Consider the following 24,750-nt stretch of genomic DNA (forward strand, 5'->3'; position numbering starts at 1 on the left):
TTCGGTGCTATATTTTGTATGTTTAAGGTTCATATAAGTATGTTTAAGGCTTGTATAAGTAACCTGTATTGTTTTGTACTGCAAAATAAACATTTAATAAAATAATATGCTCGATAAAGATGAACAAAGTTGAGTTTAACTTACTTTTGGAAGATGGGCTTCAAGAGTTAGGCTATTTCCTCCTCCGTGGTAGAAAGTGGGCGAAAAAAAGCGATCCAACCATTTTCTCAATCGCATCAAGATTCCTTATTCCACTTTCATTTCAAATGAAACGGCCCGCCTCTTCTTTAAAACTTTACACCAACCATATTAACCATATTATGGATGTATGAGATATTAGACAATAAAAATCTGGAGATACAGTATAGTATGTTTACACATAAACTAGGAAGAGGAAGGGTATTTCTTCTCCAGGGTGGATGCTGGGTGAGCTCTCACAGCGCCACATGCCGGTAGTGGCGGAAAGGAGGACTACAGTGCTCTCCTCTACTCGGAAAAAGATGCACAGTACAAAATCAAACTTACAGCAATGTCCGGATATTTTTCGACATCCCAAATAAATGCTCGTATGTACCGTTGTTCATAAGTAGAGGGTCGTCTGTATTTTTTTTTTATCTGTGGTTTGGTCCCGCTACTGTTCTCCTTTCAAGTTCAAAACTAATTGATGCCTTCTCTCCTTATTTTGAGTGCCTACTGAACTATAAACGTTAACAATCTTAATCTCTGTGAATCACAAAGCTAACTATGCCCCCCCTCTCCTCGCAGACATTCAGCATCACGGTATTTCTGGACTCCGGGATGTGAAATACCGACACTTTTTGGAAGCTTCGAGGACGACGAATTACAACCTTCTGAAAGGGAGGTTCAACATCGAGGATGCACACCGACGAAAGAGGTCCGCCATTCTAACCACCGGCGTCAAAGTATGTCCACAGGAAACCGTGAAAGCTGTGATCGGCAGCCATCGAGCCTACTACAAGCTCAGGGGTAAATCTTCTAAAACGTCGCTTTTTCTTCCATAAGGAACTGCAGCTTAGGAGTGTATATTTCGATTTATTTAAACGAGTGTTTTCTGCTTTGGCCAGTGGTTTCATTCACCGACTGCTCTTTTCGCAAGCAATCATCTTGCGGATTGCCCTCATCGACAGCTTAAATGCCCTGTGACTTCTTGTTTGGTTTGAAGAAAGGCCCTGGCTTTCGCAAGTCAGCCTTGTCTTTTGGTTTAATCATTTTTTTCTCTCTTATTTTTAAAGCATTCAGTAAACACCTGAAAAACATTCTTTTATTTCTGTTGAATACTGATGTCTTGTCTGTTTATTCCGCACGTCTCACTTCCCATTCAAATACCAGCTAAATGTGATTTTTTATGGATTTAAAAAAGGCAACTAAGAAAAGCACAAATATATGATATGATCAAAGAAAATTGAGGGATAATTTTAGGTAAAAGTCACAAGGACGTAGTTGATATTAAGCATTCTTATGTAAATGGCGTCAGTCCCCAAAAAATAGATTTGGTAATTTGATTCAAGGACCTTGGCTGTTGATAACGAGCATGAGTCAGGAAAAAAAAAAAAAAGAAACCAGATGACTTTGGTGCTGGGGGACATAATCGCCGTGTGCAGAAATTAATTTGCCAAGAGTATAAAGATGATGTCGAACAATTTGCACCTTGCAGGCGTGAGAATACTCCATTGTGTTTGAGGGTATTTATATTCATAAAGATATGCAAAAGCAGCGGATTAAAACCCCAAATAAATTGACCTTTTATGAATTGGATCGCCTACTTTTAGTATTCGATATGTTTAAATTATTGAATGTTATTTGGATTTGCATGCAAACACAGTTTAGAGATGTTCCAGTATGTGCTATGGAATCACAGATGTATAAACACATTAATGAATATATGAATAATTATACTAAATGGAATGTTTAATCTCTCGTTTGCACAAATAATGTACGTTTTTTTTTTTGCACGCCCCAACTGTCCCGTTAAGAAATCCGCAAGATTATAACATTACAGACGCTCCCCTACTTACAAAAATTAGAGTTACGAAAAACAGTGGATACGAACATTTTTGTCGAAAAATATTTGCTGTAAGTTAGATTTTGTTTTGTGCACCTTTAACCGAGTTTAGGACAGAACTGTAGTGCTTCTTTCCGCCACTACCGGCATGTGGCGCTGTGAGAGCTCACCCAGCATCCACCCGGAAGAAAAAAAATACGCTTCCTCGTCCAAGTTTGTGTGTAAACATACTATACTGTATCTCCAGCGCACTAAGAATTTTTTATTGTTTAATATCTCGTGCATCCATTCCAAATGGTTGGTGTAAAGTGTAAAGAAGAGGCAAGCCATTTCATTTGAAATGAAAGTGGAATAAGAAAGCTTGATGCGGTTGAGAAAATGGTAATATCGCTTTTTTTCGTCCACTCTCTTCCCACGGAAGAAGACCTCTTGAAGCCCATCTTCCAAAAGTAATTTAAACTAAATTTATCTTTATAGAGCATATTATTTGATGAAATGTTTCTTTTTTAGTACAAAACAATACAGGTTACTTATACAAACCTTAAACACACAAAATATAGCAGTAAAGCAAATTACGGACAACTTCAACTTACAAACGATCGCCTCGAACCTCGTTTGTAAGTAGGGCAGCGTCTGTATATTCAACATATGGCTTAAAAAGGGTCAATACTCCTTCTTAACTCATATTCTACAAATAAAAAATGCAGTTTTGAGTGAGTCAGAGCCCTCAAACCCAATATTATAAGGACATCCTTTGAGTTAAAGTCTACTTTAAAGTAAACGTAAACAGAAAAAGAGCAACTTTCCAGTACCGTTACTGTTGGAGAGCAATCAACACACTATTTGATTTGAATGGCACATACTTTCGTAGTATTCTACATGTTTATATTATTGAAATGATTCTATATTTGGGTGCAAACACAATTAAAAGCGGTTCCAGAATGTGCTGTGGAATTACAGACGTATAATGATGCATTTATGAATGTATGGATAATTATAGAAAATGCAATAATTAATCCCTCTTTGCACAAATAAATGTCATTTTGCACGTACGCTTCCTGTGCTCCGATTTCTTGTGAAGAAAACATCAAGAAAAACAGAGTAGGGTATATTTATTCCAATCCATGTTCATATTATAATCAATATTCCTCTTTTTTAGAATACATCTCTTACTCAGAACTGCCGAAACTAATCTTTGCCAATACCACAAGACTGTGCCTTTTTCTTTCAGTTTGTCAGGAAGCCATTTGGGAGGCTTTTCGTATTTTCCTGGACAGGGTCCCAAATACCGAGGAGTATCGGTCTTGGGTTTACACCTGCCAAAATGAAAATCTCTGTATGGACGACCTGGCTCGGAATTTCAGCAGTTCTCAGGAGCATTTGGACATGGTGGCTCGGGTAGGTGCATTCGATACGGTATACAGTCATATTGACTGTATATTCATATTATTGCAGTCATTGTTATTTTATTTTTCGAAGAGAATTATATAAATGATTAATACCACGAAAAATACTGTTAATTGCTAAATACGATGATTCCCTTGCATTACACGAATCCGGTGTACTATTAGTCTTATACATGCAAAACCTTTAGAATTACACATGAATGACATGTTTTCTTTACTTTCAGAGAGTTGCTGAGCAGGCTGAACTGGAAGGGTAAGTAAAAATCATTTAATTATATTTTAGTGTGTTTTTTTTGTGTGTGATTTATGTTTTACTTAATTATTTGACATTGGCCGTACTAGATTTAGCGTTGTAAGTTGCTTCAGTGCTATAATTTGTATGGTTAAGGTTTATATAAGTATGTTTAAGCCTTGTATACGTAACCTGTATGGTTTTGTACTAAAAAATAAACATGTCATAAAATGATATGCTCTATAAAGATAAACAAAGTTGAGTTTAACCTTTTTTTGGAAGATGCGTTTCAAGAGGTCCTCCTCTGTGGGAAAAAGTGGGCGAAAAAAAGCGTTCCAACCATTTTCTCAACCGCATCAAGCTTTCTTATTTCACTTTCATATCAAAAGAAACAGCTTGCCTCTTCTTTACATTCTACACCAACCACATTGAATGGATGCACGAGATATTAAACAATGAAAACGTTAAAGTTCTTAGCGCACTAGAGATACAGTATAGTATGATTTCTTCTTCCGGGTGGATGCTGGGTGAGCTCTCAGCACCACACGCCGGTTCTCACAGAAAGAAGCACTACAGTACTGTCCTGTACTCGGAAAAAAGGTGCACAATAGAAATGTAGCTTACAGCAATGTCCGGATACTTTTCGACATCCTGAAAAAAAGGTCAAATGGTAGTAAGTAGGGGAGCGTCTGTATTCAGAATTGGAGCGCTGTCGATAAAATTAGCATGAGCATAGTTCTATTTCCGTGCTGTATATAGCTCGAGCCATAGGTTCTTGACCCGTGTTCTACTGGGATTTTAACAATCGTTAACCTGAGATGAAAAGTTTATTGCTATTAAATACATGGAATTCTAATTATTGGCATTTAAAAGGGAGGGGGTCTCTTATAACTCATCATCCCTATTTTTTCCCCGTGTGATTTGTTTATCATGTTAAGGGAATTTGTGTTTGTATTATGCTTAAAAAGGAAACAACAACTGTTAAAAGAAGTTTTTCTTTCGAAATATTACTCATGTTTTAGCAGAGAGAAGGGTGTTTGTATGTAATATCTGTATCAATAACTCAAGATTTAGGTATTGGTATCATTTTGCGAAAAATAAATAAAAGAATAAGTGTGTGGTGTTTGGTTTTTGATCGAATTGAAATGACTGTTTTCTTAACTGTCAGTGTTGCGATGGAAACACTGGAACCAGGGGTGGAATGTGAGTTAAAAACAGGTAAGCTATAAAGAGTATTTTATGACCATGGCTTCTCTGGGAATAGTCTAACATATTCATTTTTTAAAAGGCACCTGGGCCCCACCAGTGATTCTCATTCCGACAGAAGATGACGTGGTAATAAACTTGTTACACGTTCTCCTTTTTTCAAATGAAAACCTTTGTATTAAATAATTTTTCATTTCCAGATCCAAGAAGAGCCGAATATGGTCCAAGAGAATTACGGGGAGTATGTGGTTGAGTTTAACGCTACCATCGTGGAGCCATCGTACATCGAGCTGCTGCATGACCCTCAGGCAGCTGACGCCGATGATGTCCTCGGAGAAGTAACGGACAAGGTACAATCTAAAGAGAGATCTGTTCATTTTGAGTTTCAGGTTTTGGTTATTTAGTTGAATTCAGTAACTGTCAGTGTTGTGATGGAAACACTGAAACCAGGGGTGGACCACCAAAACAACAACAACATTTTTTTTGCAGTATGATATTTCCAACATGCCAGATTTGGCACAGGTCTAATATATCTGGTTTAAAAGCTAAGAACAGCAAACATTATGAAACAGTTGCCGCCTGACATGTACAGTGTTACTTAATCTTCAGGTCTATATTGGCCTTTTTTGTCAACTGCAGCTACTTTACGGTCTTGGACTCAATCCAAGAGGATCTGTTCATTGGGATGGCGGAGGGTGTCCACTTTACTCTTGGCCCAAACTCGACCATGAATCATTGTCCACCGGGGGTCCTTTAGTTTCAGCGCCAGAAGGTTAGGTGTCGAGCTAATAAGGTGAATAAGTACTCCGGTGCCACTTCGTACTTGAAATGGTTAGAGGGGGCAGTGTCTTTGACGTGATTTATTCAATTATAGAGTCAAATTTTCAGCCTTTAGCGGCGCGCCGACTGCGAGCTGACTTTTCGGGGCCTCACGTGGTTTGGCGAGCCCGACATTGCTATGGAAATGGAAGAAATCAATTAGAGGCACTGACACGGCAGTGATCGTTCCATGCCGGGGGTTCAGATTCGAGGAAGCAGTGGTGGTGGTGGGGGGTTGTATTATCGGAATTTCTGAAAAGATGTGTTTTTAATTGGGTTTTATGTCACTTGAGTGATTTAGATTTGCGAATGTGGTCCGGGAGGGGCAGGGGAGACGTTAGGGCGTGACACTGGAAGAAGTCCTTGCGTTATTTTTCACTTTATTATTCATTTCATATCCAAGAAGGGTAAAGAGAAGAGTCATAGAATTGCCCAAGAACTACTTTTCGAGCTAGAAACCAGATAGGTAAAGGAGCAGGATGAACTACTTGGACTGGATGGAAATGAAAAACCCTTAGCCAATTTAGTTTAATTGTTGTTATATTTGGACCTCCTGGGGGGAAGATCAGGAAAAACAGAGTTGAAAACCTACCACAAACTGGGTTCCCGCGGATGCTTAAAAGGTTTAAAAGGCATTGAATTCATGATTCTAAAAATAGGGCATTAATTGGCATTAAAATGTCTTGAATACAATTTTTGAAAGACTTAATAAGATTTATAATTGTTTGAATTAAAAAGTTTGAGTAAAATTTATTGTCTTTTTAAATAACTCACCAATTTATCTTCATGGCAACATGGCGTGGCCACAAGAGTGGAACTATCAAAACGGTGATGTGGTTTCAGTCGGGCTTATCGGAGCATGTCTTAGGTGTACCCGCAATACACAGAAAGGTTAATTTTGTGTATTTTTATTGAGAAGTGTCTGCCCGACAAATGTTTTCAGCCATGGCTAAAAGCTGTGCCAGTTAATGTGTACGAATCATTGTGTATTGTGTGCAAGAAATATTTGTCTTTTTTTGTTTTGTTTGTTTCAATTGTTGTTTTTTGTCAACTTGGTCTTAAATTCGATCTCAAAGTCTTGAATTTAACTTGCCTTAAGCTGTAGGAACCCTGGTATATTTCGCACTATTAAGTACCTTGGATTATAAGGTGCACCCCTCAAAAATAGTCTTTTGTCATATATTTCTTATATAAACTATAAGGCGCAAGGAGTTTATTAGTGTAAAACTGTTGCACATGTTCGGGTCTCGTAAGCCTCCTTCCACCACAGGGCCCCAACCGAGTTTGGAACTGGGAAAAGGTGTGTCCAATATCCACAGGCCTGTCCCTAATCATCCTAGCCTTTTATATATAACGGTATGGACAAGCATACTTGCTGGGGTCATTCTGTTTTGCCGTTGATGGACCCATGCGGGGGAGGCAGGATCTTCTCCGTGCCAAGAAGACCTGAACAAGTATGCTTGTCCAGACAGTCATCTACAAAGAGCGAGGATGATTAGGGATAGGTGTGTGGAGATTGGACACCCCTGTTCCCAGTTCCAAACTTAGTTGGGGCCATCTGGTGGAAGGAAGCTTACTAGACCCTTCATATTGTGTACACTTGTTGTATATGTTAGTGGAATTATTAAAAAATGGCTGACCGCAGTTGCAACTCATTGTATGTAACAGAAATCTAACCTGGGTCTTTGTGGCTAGAACGCCGAAACCTAACATATGAAAAGGCATTCGATTTTTATTACATTATCACACTATTTTTACTCATGGTGCAATAAACGAATGTAAGAGAATGGAGAAAATGGAGAACAACTCTTTGGTGTAGCTGCTGATGAATCGGATACAATATAATGCCTTTTCCTCATCTGTAACTGGTGGTTATGTATCGGCACTCCCACCGCCGCCAATCGGGTTCAAGTCCCGCTGCAATTTTTTTTTGCTGTTCATGTTTTTCAATTTGATTGACCATTACACAAATATGGTAGTGTACGGTAGAACGCAGTGTAGTAATGCACATAAATACTGAATGCATTTTCTAATCCCATATTGTACACGCAAATTTCTTGCCAATTTAGGTTTTTTAGGTGTGACTTACAGTTCAGAAAATATGGTATTTATCTGAGTTGTTTTTGATGTTTTTCCTGTTGCTATTTTGATAGATACTCCACGCACTTAAAAAACTTCCAGGATTCAAAGAAATTCGCATGCTGGGATTCAGGTGAGTTTATTTTATGCTTAATGAAACAGTAGAGGGTATAAAAATGGGATTAAGCTGAGTAAAAATTTAGGAAGATTATTGAAGTATTTGAAATACTTACAAAGGGCTGATCTATTTTTCGTGACCTTGAAAATGTATTAAAAAGAGTTGGCTTGGAGGAGGGCTTTAGAAAGTGATGGAATTTTCATATCTGAAAGCCCCTTTTCCAACACTCCCTGCAAGTTCAAAATCCATCGATGTCTTCTCGCCTTATTTTAAGTGTATACTAAAGTTTTTACTTAACAGAAGTCAGTTTGATTTGGTCCTTACAATTACCGACTCTTTCAAGTCTCCAGCAGTCCATAAAGAGTCTGTCAACGTTGTGAATTGATTTGTTATGTGCTTTAGCTCCGAGGATGCGATTCTGCAATATGCTGTCGTCTTTAATGGTGACACTGAGCTCAGTGATGAACCGGAGCCGCCGGTCGAGCAGACTCATGTGGTAGATGCCCCTAAACTGAGGCTCATGATCGTGAAAGCTCTGCAAAAGGAGCCATCGCTTCCATTAGATGTTGAGAAGCTAACCTTTGAAGCCGGTGAGTGCAATGTTTACGCTACCCAAGAACACTAGCTAAAGGGAGAGTTAAATTGATTTTTCTCAGGTTTTTCTTCAGTGACTACAGCCTATCCAGACGCAGCACTCAGCATGCATACCATTGGAAGTGGCGAGGCCAATAAGGTCACAGAGGAAGTGGCCACGCGGATGGTCCTACCGACAGTGGCAGCAACAGACGCACCAGAAAGTACCGGAAATCAAGCTAAAAGACACATCTCAGTGCCTTTCATACTGACAGTTTTCCCAGCATCCTCGTCTGCACCCACAGCCACGGATGACGAGCCAGTGGTGGCGGCAGTGGAGGATGCTTCCGGAGGTGACCCATCGGGCGACATCAGCAATGTCGTCATGCCAACCACAACATCAGAGGCGAATCTCGATGAGACAAAGGATACCGAAGTCAAGGACACAAATCCAGAAGGTAAAAGTTGAGGCGAGAATTTTATAACCCATAATATGTTCTCAAAGTGTTTTTTCTCTTACAAGAACCTGGAGGGGTGGACACAGAAGAGAATGTTTTTTTTACCTCATCACCTCTTGACTCCCATCCTGAAGTTGTGATCATTGATGAAACTCATCTCATTGGCACCGAATCTTCACAATCGCATCATGAGGATGTGGTCATAGACGTGGACCCTAACATGCAGCCTATACCATCACCTGCAGACAACTATGATGACCCTTCAAATGAAGTAGCAATCGTCTCCACTAAAGCCCCTATTGAGATTTCCAGTGTAGTGTTGTCTTCCAATGAAGTTCCCATGGATAAATTGAGCAACAGCCTCAACGGAATTCCCAGTGAGGCCTCAGGCAAAATCTCTAATGAGGTCTTCAGTGAAATTCCAAGTTCAGTCCCTACCAAGTTCTTCACAAAATATCTAAGCAATGTTCCTAGTGATGCTCCAATGAAAGTCCCCAGTGCCATCCCCAGTGACGTGCGCAACAAGGTTTCTAGTGAAGTGCCCAGCGAGGCTCCCACGGAATTTGCCAACCCAGACTTTGTTGAACTTCCAGATGAAAATTTTGGTAACACTCCCAATGTCAATGTCCTTATTGAATCCACCAGTGAAGACCCCAGTATTGTGTCTAGTGTAGTTTCCATTGAAGTCAGCACTGTTGTCCCAACTGCATCCCCCATCAAAGTCAGTATTGTCCCCAATGAATCAGAATTCGAACACTCCAACGATATGTCAACCAAAGCGTCCTTCACGACACAAAATGAAGATCACAGTCTTGTCTTCAGTGAAGCTGCCAGTGAGCCTGCCAACACAGCTCTCAGTGAAGCCCCTATTGTTGTCACCACTGAGGTCCCAAGTGATGCTAACAGCATCCCAGACGTCAAAGACTCCAATGATGTCCCAACTGATGCTTCCATCATGACACACGAAAACGATCCAAGCCAAGTCTTTATTGAAGCTCCCAGTGAACCTGCCAACCCAACCGCCAGTCAAACCCCTAGCTTTGTCCCTAGTGAATCAAACAGTAGCCCAGGGGTTGAAGATACCAATGATGTCACAACTGAAGCATCCACCATGACTCTTAATGAAGATCCTATTCAAGTTCCCAGTGAAGCCACGAACATTGCTCCTAGTGAAGTTTCCATTGAGGACCCCAGTGAATCCCCCAGTCCAATCCCCACAGAAGCACTAAGCATGTCCTCCACAGAAGCAATCATTGAAGACCCCGCTGAACCCCTTGGCCCAGTTCACACTGGAACATTCGAAACTGATTCAAACGAAGACCCCAGTGTTGTGACCCCAGCTCTTGAGGAAACTCATTCAGGCAACGCCAACATCCAGGACGACGTTGAGCCGAAACAGACAGAGACCGAAGGGAGCCAACCCCTGGAGGAGGACAGCAGCAGCGTCAGATACCCTGCAGAGGCTGATGGGCGCTCCACGGCCGGCCCGGCTTCCAGACAAGCAAGCACTCCCGTCATGGCCGCTGTGCAGCAGAGCAGAGAGTTAGTTGTTTTCTTTAGCCTGAGGGTGACCAACATGATGTTTTCTGACGATCTGTTCAACAAGACCTCCACCGAATATAAATCACTGGAGAACACTTTTCTCGAGCTGGTAGGTACACAAGCGTTTGCGCTGGACATAATTTTTATGCATGCTACTTTCCATTACTTTTTTTCATGAGCTCGTCAAAGCGATGAAAACGTTTTATATTGACAGAGTCATTGGCACTCAAGACGGACTTTGTGAGACTGCACTTTGTAGCAAGCCTTATCCTCACAGCTGTCAACCAAATTTACAAGACATATCTTATATTTTTTTTCCTAAAATTCTATTTTTTTAAGAGTAAAATGTTTGACATGATGTTAAACAAAGGCCAAATTGATCAAACTGTGCTCTTGCCAGCAAATAGAGAGAGTAAAAGTGATTTTGTTAGACTTTTTACTTGGTTGTTGCCCCTCGAGTTTATAAATCAATGTACTTTTTCTACTGTGTTGAACTGCCAATTGAGTGCGACACGACCGAGGCCCAATTTGAAAGAAGTTAAAGAAAACAAGCCAATGAATGTATGTGCTAAACACTAACAAAACTTACAAAGTGATCACATTTAAAACATGTCCCGGGTGACCTTCCGAGCTGTGTCCCGGATGATCTTGAATATCATGTTCCCAGATCCCTTATGTTTTGTCTTTCCGACAAGTGTTCCGCCTCTGATTTCAAAGCAGTAATTCAAAGATCAAACGGTAGTCGAAGTGGTGAGAAAAAAAAGTAATGAAAAAGTTCTACCAATCATTGTGTTTCACTCAGACTCAACACTCCAGGCCCAGAAAGCCGGCAAATCCTGGAGCATCCAGTAAATCTGGGCCTAGGAGACAGACGACGTTAGCTTCCATTCCGGTATTTTTTTTTTCCATATTGGAACTCACAAGTGTGACGGCTCAGAGAGAGCGCCAACCTTGCAACCTAACCATTTGCTAATGGATCTTTCTTCACCCAGTATGATGTATTGAAAAGCGCACTAACACCGTTTTTCACAGTAGCTGCCACTGCTCTTAAATTTAGCTTTGTAGGCCTTTTGCCTTAAATCTATCTTCAGCTTTTAGCACCAATCTTTGTGTGTCCTGTAACCTGTATTTAACCTCTATGAAAGTAAGACCTTTTTTAATTATTGTTTTCATTTGCACACCAAACCTACAGGGGCAGCATGCGTGTACTTGCGAGTGACAAAATCAGTAAATCTGAACAAAAATACTAAGACTACATAATTGTCTGCTTTTGACACCACCTCCATCAATAAATAGATTAAAAGTGCTTATCTAGATGTTTATTCAAAACGTAGGTATCCCAGCTGACTTAGAATTTTTTTTTGTATATTATTTGAGGGAATGAAATAAATATAAATGTTTACATATGTCAAAATAACGCAGGGCAACTCCATTTTATTATTATTATTTTTTAAAGGGGTCATTTTAAAGTGTAAATCTTTCCAGATTTTTTTTTCAATTTCTTGTGACATTGATGCGCTGGGGCCTTATTAATAATAGTAAAATAAGGACAGATATTTTTATGCGACTTTCCCTTAGCAGTTAAAAATTGTAATCGGTTTGGAAGATTACTCATGTCAATTTTATGCACTTATTACAAAAACTACGATTCTTGGACGCCATTATTTCCACCAAAGCAACACCAGTGCTAGTACTGCACTCATTTTTTAACTAGTCAGTAATACCTCATACAAAATATGCAGAACATTATTGAAAAAAATAAGCCAAATAATTTTGAGGAGTTATTCATACATCACAAATTGAAAATTTCCTGCCTTACATTAAAGGTGGTTTTCTATTTATCTAAGAAATAAGGGACACAATAAACCAAGATTCTTTAAAATAAGTCTGTTATTGTCGTCATTGGTACAAACACAGGCTTGTTATTATTTGTAAAATGATAGAATAAGGAAAATACCCGTATTTTATCCAACCTTTGAAGTTGTCTTCCTTTTCCTTTATTTAAAAAATAAAATCACATTTATTTTCATCCATATCCATAGTGGAGTAAAGTAGTCGATAACAGTTCACGGATATGCAGTATTGCTATTGAAGTTAAATATTGGGGAAAAAAAATTGTGGTGCTTGAGTTTTTGGTCATGTTAGAGATCTCATAAAAGCTTTTAGCAGTCAGCATTGTTTCCCATTGGTTTTGGGGTGCTACAGGTGTATTGTTTGTCGTTTTCTGGGGGTTGCAAAGCGGCCCACGCACTCTAGTCTCAATCATGAGACCTTGGTCTGCCTTAGTCATTGTGGAGGCTTGTCATTTGAGTATGCTAAGAAGCTTTCTGTTATTCAGGTCAGTTCCTGCCCTGCACGCATACGTACACATGCAACTCAAGGGCACAAGCGGCTTTGCGCCATGTGTGGGCATCGCAATGCGTGTTAACAAACTCAATCCTACCCTACCCTTCCATGTCTAGATAGGACGACAAACGTCTTGTAAATTCCAAAGTTAATAAAACTGAAGAACTGTTCCGGAGTTTTGATTTTTCGTTGGATTTGTTTGGGAATTCGGAAACAAATAAGCCGAATTAAACAATGGAAATAATCTAATCAAAGACTTTAGCAGCTTTGGTAATTACGTAACATTACTTGGTCAAATGGTTATCATTGATCAATACAAGAATTAAGGAGTTTAACAAAACTCAGTTGTGAAGCCGTGTAATTTTGTAACTTTCTTTTGCAACTTTTAAGCTTATCAGGGCATGAGTGGCAGCTTTGAAGAAAGTCTAATGATTTTTTTTTAGATTTTACCTGTCTATCTAGCTTCCTACCTATCTACATACATTACCTACATACATTACCAACCTAACTACAATACCTACCTACCCAACCTACATTACCTACCGTATCTAAGTGCCAAACTACCTACCCATCCATCCATCTTGTACTGGATTTTCAGGACTATTCATTCACAAAAAAATCCGTAGATTTCAGAGTCTCATTTCGACTGAATATTTTGGTATCCTGAAGTTGTCATGCAGATAACTAACTCCCCATGTCGCCCCCTAAAATAGCAAAACAAACAATGTATTTAATTTGGAGATTTACACTTTTGCCCACCTTTTAATAATGGGGTGACTAATTGAAGGACTGACAGAGGTCAAATGATTTGACTGAAGGACCGTGTCCACCTTCCAAGTTTGGAGGGAAATATATAGACGGATTGAGGGACTATTCCCAGTGATTTTTCTTTGTGCGGAATAAGCTAAATTCAATAACAACTATTGCCTTGTCAAATGATTTACTTTGAGTTTTTTAGGCAAAAAAGTGTGTGTGCAGGTGTTTGATTGGTTGGATCCCTTAACCACTGGGGTTGTAGGGTCACCATTTCCTGTGGTGGGTCTTTGGCAAGTAATGTTTAAAATTAACTTCTTTTGTGGAGCACCAAAAGATGTGTCTTACCAGTAGCAGTTCCCTCTGAAAACTGCCAACAAACCCCGCCTCCCGGTCACATGTCAGAAGCCAAAACCAAACCCCACCCCATACCAGCAGGTGGCACTGTTGGACTCGTCCTTGCAGGACACTTACCAAAAACTATACACATATTTCAGCAGGAATTTCAATAAAACAAAAAATATTATTACACCCGTTACATACACCCCCCTGAAATTCTGCTAAATATGGGAGTGCTACACTAAACAGAAAAAAAATCACATGCAAAAGGGCAAATATTGATGAAAAAAAAGGGACACAAAAGCTGGTACAGTATTACAAGGAACAAACTGAAGTGCATGTCAGTTCTAAAACTCTCCCAAAAAGGAGTGTGAAAAGAAAGGAGGCGATCAAACTCCTAACTCCAGGCCAACACATGTTTATATGCAAAAAAAGCAAAACAATTAGGCAACTCTTTTTTTCTTCTGCAGCACATTGGTTGCTGATCGCTGAGTTACCGGACAATGGCTTCCGGTCATCGAAATGGCTGAGAATTACTTTTATACTAGGTGTGCCATGACAAAAACTAAACTTCAGAAGTAGTGGAAAAATCCCCACCCCTGTCTAGACCGGGTCAAATCAAGTCATGTTTATTTGTATAGCCCTCAATCACAAGAGTCTCAAAGGGCTGCACAGACCAAATATTATTGCAAACTACAGACTATTATTACACCACCCCCTGATCTAAAACCTACATGAGGGCAAGGAAAAACGCAAAAACCTCAGCATGAGGAAAATTAAAAAGAAAAAAAACTCGAGAAGGAACTGAGGTAATCCCCCTTCCAGGATGACCAGGCTGCAATGGATGTTGCGTTGATAAACAATAAAAATAAAATAAGATATAAAACAATTCAAGTATAATATACAAAAAAAAAAAAAAGAAGGACCAGGTTGCAATGGACCGGGCAAATACTGATAAAACTCAAGGTCCTTCTAACAGCAAACTAAAACACAATCTAGGGACCGAATGACAACTGAGAATGTCAAGTACACAAGTAATTACATTAAGAAGTTAATAATTTGACTTAAATACGTAAATAACCTTAAGTGCATTCATTATGACCAAAATGAGGTCATAAATCATGAACTCATACAATGTATATATACAGTGACACATTTTCCTAAACTACAGAGGTGTTTTTGGGGGATACCATGTCGCTGTCTTCTGCTTTAGACTTAGTTTCCTCTGAGAGGTTGACTGTTTTGTCAAATTGTGGAGACAACCTATGTATCTGGCCTGCTTTTTCTTTTTTTTTTTTTTTTTTTTTCTATCCCGAGGCTAGCCTTCAGGCTACCGAGCTGATTACAACCCAATACGCCGCCGGTGTACTTTCAGCTTCTCACCAGATTGAACTGATCCTGTTGACGATGTTGATTTATTTTCCCACAGAGAAGCAAACTCTTTCCCGTCTGTCTGACATCACTCGATCAAATTGTCAAAAAGAAACCCCCCCAACCCCAAAACATGAAAAAAAAACAATAATCCTCTCCATCTCCAATCTTTAATGGTTGCCGGAACAAAGGTTTTCGCAGTTTTCCTCGTCATTTCTTGTATGTAACTTCCTGGAAGCGCAAACAATATTGTGGTCAGACGTTTGAGATGGTAAGTATTTACAGCCTTTAAATCAATAATACTCCATTAGAATCGCCTTTTAAATGGGCTATTTGATACCAAAGAAATTCAATGTGACATGAAACAGCCCATTTAAATGGGTTTGCCAGACTCCCATTAGTCATGCTGCACACGTATCAGTTCCTATCCTTAAAACTTTTTCTTGGTCTCGTTCTTCTTGTTGAAATCCTCCATGACTGTACCTACTGGTTTGTGAAGCAACCACTAAAAACTGGACATGGAGGTTGGAATGACTCACGGTGCCCTTACTGAATCGCTATGTAGGACCAATCATGCTCTATGTAGAAAGAGATGTATGACTGAATAACTAGCAAATATATGCCATATGAATAAATGAACACGTACAATATACCTTAATATATGACAGAAATGGAATGTATTCATTTATTTATGTATTTTATCATTTATTTTGTCCTTTTTTTATTTTGCAGTGTATTTTGTTGCGATTTGTTTGTGTATTGTGTCATGTATTTTTTCGCATATTTTTTTTTTGTCACGTGTTTTTTGTGTGTATGTTGTTGTGTATTTTGTCATGTATTTTGTCTCAACAAAATGTTATCCAAATTAAGGGTTGAGGGCTGATTTTCACCTATTCCTCGATTGACAGGATCACCAATCAACTACAATGCCTTTACACCAATAAGCAAAAAGCTAAGCTAATATGACCCGCCCAAGCATTTGAATAAGATTTTGTTTGGACAAAATACACGACAAAATACATGACTAAATTCACAATGAAATACACAACCAAGTGGATGACTAAATACACGATTACATACACGACAAAATACCCGATGAATTACAGGACAAAATACATGATTCTGTATTCACAATGAAATACGCAACAAAATACCCGACTAAATACCCCAAAAATAAACGAGTTACACGACAAAATACATTCCTAAAATTGAAATGGAAATACACAAAGAAATGCATGGCTAAACACATGACTAAATACACGATGAATTACGCGAAATAAATCCATGACAAAATTTACGATCAAGTACATTACAAAATTCACGCGAAATTCAAAACGTAATTCACGGCCAGGGTTGGGTAGGGTTACTTTAACTTGATTACTTTCAATTACTTTTGGATTACTCCAATACCAAATATGCTAATAAAAGACAAAAGAAAGTAAATATGAATAAAATGATGACTCACAACACGTGGTAAGCTTTCTCTCCTGGCTTTGATCTCTTTGATCTCCGGCAAAACTAACATAAAATGCGACAGAAACAAAATGAAAATAAATCCAAATAGCTTGCCAACATCATTTTTGCCGTTCCATCTATTCCGTTACTCCCCAAGGCTCCACAAAATTTAATAATTTTATTCATATTTAGTTTCTTTAGTCTTTATTAGCATATTTGGTATTGGAGTAATCCAAAAGTAATTGAAAGTAATCAAGTTAAAATAACCCTACCCAACCCTGTTCACGACAAGATACACGACATATGACACACCAGATAACAGGATAACAATTCACACCAAAATACATGGGAGAATTCATGACAACTTACAAGGCACATAACATTCACGGCAAGATACACTACGAAGTTTACGACAAACACATGAAGAAATACACGACAAAATTCATAACAATATACGAAGACAAACACGATAACATTCATGACGCGAATCAAGTTGAAACTAAATGCACCAAAAATGCATGATAAAAATGACGACGAAATTCACTGCAAAGTACATGACAAAATTCATGACAAAATATGTAACAACCACCACGACAAAGTTTATAACGTTACACACGAAGAAATACACAAAGAAATAAGTTAATTGTACAGCCCTTAATCACAAGGAGTCTCAAAGTGCTGCACAGACCACAGACTATTGCAAACTACTGGCTATTATCACACCATCCCCTGATCTAAAACCTACATGAGGGCAAGGAAAAACTCAAAAACCTCAGCATGAGGAAAATGAAGAAACCTTGAGAAGGTACCGCACAATTAACGACAAACCTCACAAAAATATACACAATGAATACATGACAAAATGCATAACTATATTAAATGAGTGTCAAATATCTAGGTATTACATGATGTATTTATGTGTTCATTTATTTATTTTGCATCTATTTATCTATTTCTAAATCTATTTCAACATATGGCCGAATTCATCCTCCATAAAACGCGGCTTCCCATTTGTGACATTTGGCCTTGTGATCGGGATGTTTCACTGGGAACCAGTAGATACAACTAGCGCTACTTTTAGTATTTCTTTCTAAAAATGACCGGTCAGGCCTGGAATCAGTGTTCCCTCTAAGCTGCGCGCTTGCGCAATTGCGCACTGCTCGCATATTCTCGCCGCACAAGAAAATCTAGCCAGCGCACAAAAACGAGGGCTCAAAATTACTTAAGAAGCGACTTAAGTCAAAGTTACAGTGCATGAAGGTAAAAATATACGGGCTCCCCTGACGCTGTTTTCTAAATGCGATATTTTGAACTCAATGTCGAACAAAGTTGAGTAAAGTTAGTAGAGTTTTTCGAGAACCGGCTTCTTTGGCTCGGCTCACTAAAAGGAACCGGCTCTTTCAGGTCCTAAACGGCTCTTTAGGTTGTTTTTGCTTCTTTAATCCCAACATGACCAAATATTAAGTAATATTATGCACAAAACGACTTAAAGGAAGGGGGGAATAGAACAAAAAAGAAAAAAATACCAAAATGAAAAAGTAGTGAAAAGCTGAGAAAAAAAGAAACAAAAGGAAGAGAAAAGAAGAATTTAGAAAAAAGCCAGAAAAAAGAAAAGAAAGAAATGTAGGAAAAAAGTAAATAGAGAACAAAAAGAAAAAAGTAACAGCTCGGAAAATATAAAGATAACTAGATTTTTTTAAAGGAATTAAAAAAAAAATAGTAAAAAACACAGAAAAAAGAATAAAAAGTTTGTGTTGCATTCAAATAATTTCCAATTCTCATTTCGATAAATAGATATCGGGCGGAGCCGTGTAAATAAAAAGTGAATCATGTTGCCAACATTGTACTTCCACTAAAAAATGTGATTAAGTACAGTTCTGTATCTTACAACCGACTAAATAAGCCCCCAAAAATGTTAATATTATGCGACAAAATATATCAGGAAATAAAAAGAAATGGATATCTTTGTGAAAGAATTGTAAGAACAAACGACGTTTGTAGGCCGTACAACCTTTGCAATAGTACATGAGTCAATTCATTCAAAAGAGAAAAATAATTTAGCATTGCAAGTTTTGGACTTGTTTGATAATTAATTATCTTGCCACACTTGGGATTATGGTTGCTCACTGTAGTTTCAAGCGTTGCTCACTGACTTTGTGTGAACGCTCAGACCCGAGGAAAATTAGAGGGAACATTGCCTGGAATCCATCGGATAATTTGACACGGGTACTCGGTGGGTCACGGCGGATAACGAACCTGCCAGGGACTATTAGCCACAGGGAAGTCGCTAACGTGACGGCTAACGTGAAAGCTAACGGCGAGCGAAATGCGAAGTAACCCCATCAGAGGCGAGCTCCTTAAGGCCTTCTTATCTCTCGCTCCGCAGCCCGTCCAGCTAAGGCCCTAATCTCCTCCGCTCGGTGTTCGCCTTGCCGGAGTACGATCAATGCCCGTTGATGCGCGGCCATTACTCGAACCGGTTGACTTCTCGCGCGCTCAAATATCGCCTGAGTCAGGTTGTTCCCCACGCCGAGCTCGTACCGCGATGGCAGGTTGCTTCTCACGAAATTTCGCGGTCTGTCGTCTCTCGCTAAGCTCATCGTCTTCTTGCTGTAACGACGTAGCTGCAATTAGCGAAATCTAATTTCGCCTGCCGATCTCATTATGGATTTCGCGCCGGCGTTAAAATATTCAATTGCAAACTATTCTCGGTGGTCGCGCTTGAAAATGTGACATTATTATATTCTGGATCGGAGGGTGGCTGCTATAGAAAATAGCTGTGGTCGGGCGGTGTGTACAAATAGACACCAGGTAGAAGAAGAATTTACTTTTATTGTCATTCTTTGTAACCATGCACACAGAACGAAAAGTCGATACACCTGACCCGTACAGTTAAACTGTAGCGAGCCGATGCAGCCGCAGCCAAACAGGGCGCCGCCATTTTGGACCCAACTGCTGTGTTGGGAGTCACTAGGTGACCAAAACCGCCAATTCCAACCCATAATGCTGAGCGCCAAGCAGGGAGGCAATGAGTACCAAGGTTGCAAGTCTAGATATGACTCGGCCGAGGCTTGAACCAGCGACCCCCCAGTCTCGGAGCGGGCGCCCTACCATCTAGGCTACCGAGCTGGTAGCGCTGAGGCATCTGACGCTCAGATTGTTTTACAAGGAAGTGAAAAAACAAGTGTTTTTCTAATTTCTAATGGGACAGTGTGTAACATCTAGTGCCTCCTAGTGGTACAGAAAATCACATTGATTTGAATGAAAAAATACATGAACTATCATACCAATGTTGATGTTTTGATATTACACAGCCGAATCCACACCTTGTAGTCTTGGTGCTCATTCGACACGGGTTTTTGTTTGCGTTAGACAATACAATGCCATCTAGTGGTCAAATATTACACATTGTACCTTTAAACAATGATATCATATTATATTTCGTGAGTATGCTGAATCTAATGCTGTTCTTATCGTCACGGTGTAGAGAAAACATTTGCATTGAGTTGTATTATAAATACTGTATACAATGAACAGATGTCCTTTTTCAATTGCCAGTGAAAATAATTGGCTTCCTTAAAATGGCATTTGCCTGTCTGACTCATTTTCAAAACGTTTTTCTTTTTGGTTGCACTGAATCGATTAATCGACAATACTCGTTGATTTTTTTTTTTATTTATTCAATAATTTAATAAGCAATTAATTATTTAGATACACTTTGGGTTCTCAGAAATAGCTTCTTTTTGGTTTTTTTTGGGAAAATATATTTTTATTTTTTTAACAAGCTGAACCGATAACTAAATGACCATTAATAGTTTTTTAAAAATAGAACAAATATTCGGTTCTCGAATAAAATAATTGAAATTAAAACATATTTATCATAATAATCAACAAAATAAACAAAAAAAATATTGAATATTGGAATAAACGCTTGTTGCTTTCCTAGTTACAACAGTAAATGATGTAATTATCAACTAGGGTAAATACTTTTTTCCTATTTAATCGGAACTAAATGATCATGCGACAACTAATTGATTATCAATCAAATCGTCAACTTTGGATTTGAAATCCTCTAAATTGGGCAAAATTTTAAAATGATTTTTCTCGAGAGAATACCAATGAACTTTTTAGCTAACGTTGGCGCCAACATTGAAAGGTAACTCTTCATTATTTTTGTCAGTATGTCTGGGTGTTACTTTCCTCACAACCTTTTGGGGTCATTCTAAAATACATTATTTTGAAAGAAGATCGTTTGGACCTGTGTCCAGCGAATTGTTTTTATTTGGGAAAATGAACGGTATAAATAGTATAATTTAGTCACTGAATGGCCATAAATTGAATACAGTACTGTGTTTTCTGAACTATAAGGCACACTGGATAGGGCGCACCATCCAAAATAGTAATTGGTCAGACATTTTAAATATATAAGGCGCACTAAACTATAAGGTAAGAGCCTGGGTTGCATTGAAAAAAAAATTAATTGTAATAAAATGAAATATTTAAGGAACAAATTTATTATGAATGTTACCAACACTAAAAATCGATCAAATAATTAATACATAGATAAAATATGTAGGAGCAATTCATCGTAATCATGCATTTTCAAGTTGATGCATTTTACTTTCTATTCTAAAACGTGCACCAGATTTCTGGTAAATTCAGTGGTTTTGGATGTGCCTTATGGCCGGGAAAATATGGTATCTTTTAATTTATTTGACCAAAGTTCTGTTCTAGAATACAGTACATGAATTGAAAAGAAAACATTTTTCGTTAATCCAAATAATTAACAAAATAATTAACAGATTAAGTGATTACAATAATGGCTTGTTGCATCTTTTAGTTGCAGCAGTGAATGATCTATTTATTAACCACTGGAATCGTTGCATAATGCTTAAAAAGGAAAGGATAAAAAAGTCATTAGAAAAAGAGCTACAGTAGGCAGTCAGGGGAAGTTATTTGTCCCGTGGTTGGAAGCATGGCCAAATAAATGTACACTTCTGTCAAACATACCATTTCCTCTTTACCCCCCGGGGCACTAGTCCTCTGAAATGTCTGTGCACGCCATTGGGTGTAGTCTTCTTCTAAGGGAGGACACGTCCCGTCTTCCTGAGATCAAGACGATTCCTGCTTGTTATGATCTCACCTTGAAATCCTTTCATAGCACCTTGAGTACTAACCACGCTGTTAACCATGTAGACATTGTTAAAGGTATTCCCAAATTCTTAAACATAGAATGCGTGAAGAAATTGTACATGGTTGTTGTATAAAATGTATATAAAGTAGTTGTCATCAGTATATTCAAATTATTTTCCGAGATAATGCATTTTGAAGACAACATATCTTGCCTTTGTCATCGGAGCTGTGACATCATCAGAAGAACATCAGCACCCGAGCACGGCATTCGCCAAATTTTTTTGCATTAGAGGTTTAGGGTGTTTTAAGTGAAGTATTAGTAGTAGACAAGTTAACCGGAACCAACAATGAAAAGCGCCAAAGTCTATGGCGACAAACGTGAAGCCAGCCTGGAATTAACAAAACAGGGGTCGCGGCATGTCACAGACCAGAACGGACACTGGACTCAATAGCGTACGTTTCTCAGTTTTTATTTGAAAAGAGAGGGAGAGTAAGGCTTGCTTGCTTGATCCGAGGACTGACGGAAAACAGGAGAGAGCAAGGCGGACAGAGACAGGCGGAAATAGAGAGTCGTTGGCCGGGGCTGGAGATCAAAGGCGAGGTCGAGTTTGTAAGCAAGGTCGTAGGCAGGAGGCAGGCAGGTAACGGGGCAAAACGGGTCAGGTAACAGGAGGCAGGCAGAACGGGCTTAATCAGGTCCAGAAACATGTCAATATCGAAGATCAGGCAGGAAAAAGGTTTAGCCGAAACGGAGTCGGACGGGAATGCTCACTGAGTGGAATACAACAGTTCGCAACGATCTGACAGTCACTGAGAGGAAGCCGGTGGTTTAAAAAGGGAGTGTCCACCAATCAGCTGTCCGGGCTGTTGGCGCCAATCAAGCTGCCGCAGTTGCTCCAAATTGGCAGTCACGACACAGCAAAACCAGCACTATCCCCAGGCTAGCCGATTGAAAAACACAAGGTGGGCAGCCAGCAAAACAGGGAAGCCCTTGGGCCAGCAAACACAGGTGAGCAGCCAGGCTAACCGGGAACAAACAATGAAAAGCGGCAACGGCTATGGCGAATTTTCTCACCCGGCTTCGCAATTAAAAAAAACAAAGAACACAGCAAAACCGGCTCTAACACCAGGCTAGCGGATCAAAAAACTCGAGTGAGCAGCCAGGCTAAAGAGGAACCAACAATGACAAGCATCAATGGAGATCAACCTGATGCCGGCCAGCAATAAACCAAGGGCCATGGTAAAACCGGCGCTTACAACCGGCTAGCCAACACATAGTGAGACGCCAGGCTAAGTAGGAACCAGCAACAACGGCTACAGGAATTAACCAAGTAACACAGCAAAACTGGTGCCAGCATTAGGCTAAACAACACATGGTGGGCAGCCGACGAGCGCAAACAAAACAGAAAAGCCATTAACAGCAGGCCGGTCCTAACAGGGAGCTAGCTGGAAAAAAAAATTCTACCAACCCTGGCACACCGAGGCAAAAAAATAGAAAGGGAAAGCCACAATAATTTCCTGTTTCGGAGCTAGCCTCATGTGTTGTGTTAATGGGATTAACCATTCTGAAAGTGTTGTAGTCCTTCAATGATGTCACAGTACTCCCGCTAAGAAGCCAGATAAGTCAACTTTGAGACTGAATTTCTCGTAGCACGTGGAACATTTTGAAACTTCAAAAACTCAGTTTGGGAATACCTTTAAACAAAATCAAACCACGCTACGACGTCGGTCCTAATTGCCTCTGCCTTGCCCCTTTCAGCTTCTACCCTACCTGGAGTCCAACCTGACCGGCTTCAAGCAACTAGAAATCCTCAACTTCCGCAACGGCAGCGTTGTGGTGAACAGTCGTCTGAAGCTGGAGAAAGAAGTTCCGTACAACGTGACGCAGGCGGTGCATTGCGTCCTGGAAGATTTCTGCAGCGCCGCGTCCAAACGACTGGACATCGAGATTGATAGCCGCTCCCTGGAGATAGAACAAGGTGACGCGTCCTTGCTAATGAAATCTCTGCTACGCGTACCCGAAAAGAAGTTTTTATTGCTTTTTTTCTTCTTTTAATCCCAACCCCGCAAAACGTGGCACTACCCCAAATAAAGAAAGGCCTCACACTGTGATGCACGCCAGTCTTTTTTTGTAGTAGCTGTGAAACTGATGCTGAGGTTGATTAAGTCGAACTGGGTCTTTTAAATCTCATTGATTTTTAGCAGGCTACACACAGTTGCAAAAATTTGTGAGCTCCTGGAGCCGGCCGAGCCTCCCTAAAAGGCGATTCGTTAGTCTGAAGGTTCGGAATAAACGACGATTGTGCCTGGTGCTTGGTCTCCAAAATAAATAATTTTGAGTAGACTTTCAAATAGCAGAAGTAAATGGAAGGAGACCAAGGGGAAGGCCGCGATTGACGTGGATGGATGGTGTTATGAGTGCACTGCAGGAAAGAGGTCTAAATCTTGTGGAAGCTAGAGCTCTTGTTGGTGATAGGAAGGAGTGGATAGGTGTTTTGAAAGGATAGTGGGATGTTTAGACCTGTTCTAAGGGATGGGCAGGGCACCTCTATGATACGGCAGGGGTAAATCTCTGAAATATGTTGGGCCCTGCTGTTGAACAGAAGAGTGTGTTGTGTCACTCTGACACGAGTGACATGGCCACTTTCTTGTGCCCCGTTTTCATCTGGAGGGACGAACGCATGACCAACTTGGGTGCCGGGGTGCTTAACTTGTTTGGGCATTTGGGTTGGCCATGGTCCAAAAAAATGTTGTGTTTGTTTTTTGCTACTTTTTCCCTTTTTATTTTCTTTGTTTTTGTTTATGTGTTTGTCTTGCTGTCAGTCACTTCTCTCGAGGGATATGACCAGGGTAGATAGATAGATAGATAGATAGATAGATAGATAGATAGATAGATA

At 39.6% G+C, this 24,750-nt stretch overlaps 1 protein-coding gene across 6 annotated transcripts in view; it reads left to right on the forward strand.

Annotated features, from left to right (window-relative positions):
• LOC148351776 (interphotoreceptor matrix proteoglycan 1-like) overlaps window positions 1-24,750 on the forward strand; it is a 65,487-nt gene that overhangs the window by 15,521 nt on the left and 25,216 nt on the right. For 2 of the 6 annotated variants that reach the window (XM_088354018.1, XM_088354023.1), the window contains exons 2-13: window positions 766-987; window positions 3,255-3,421; window positions 3,654-3,682; window positions 4,830-4,879; window positions 4,950-4,996; window positions 5,068-5,217; window positions 7,840-7,898; window positions 8,286-8,473; window positions 8,540-8,914; window positions 8,980-10,565; window positions 11,259-11,348; window positions 23,613-23,832. In XM_088354018.1, coding sequence (XP_088210144.1) covers window positions 766-987; window positions 3,255-3,421; window positions 3,654-3,682; window positions 4,830-4,879; window positions 4,950-4,996; window positions 5,068-5,217; window positions 7,840-7,898; window positions 8,286-8,473; window positions 8,540-8,914; window positions 8,980-10,565; window positions 11,259-11,348; window positions 23,613-23,832 — 3,183 coding nt within the window. The remainder of the gene's footprint in view (window positions 1-765; window positions 988-3,254; window positions 3,422-3,653; window positions 3,683-4,829; window positions 4,880-4,949; window positions 4,997-5,067; window positions 5,218-7,839; window positions 7,899-8,285; window positions 8,474-8,539; window positions 8,915-8,979; window positions 10,566-11,258; window positions 11,349-23,612; window positions 23,833-24,750) is intronic. The other 4 variants (XM_088354020.1, XM_088354022.1, XM_088354019.1 and 1 more) reach the window with 4 other exon arrangements.

Source organism: Urocampus carinirostris, chromosome 15 (assembly GCF_059441175.1).
Source record: "Urocampus carinirostris isolate Australia breed hairy pipefish chromosome 15, RoL_Ucar_1.0, whole genome shotgun sequence".
NCBI lineage: Eukaryota > Metazoa > Chordata > Actinopteri > Syngnathiformes > Syngnathidae > Urocampus > Urocampus carinirostris.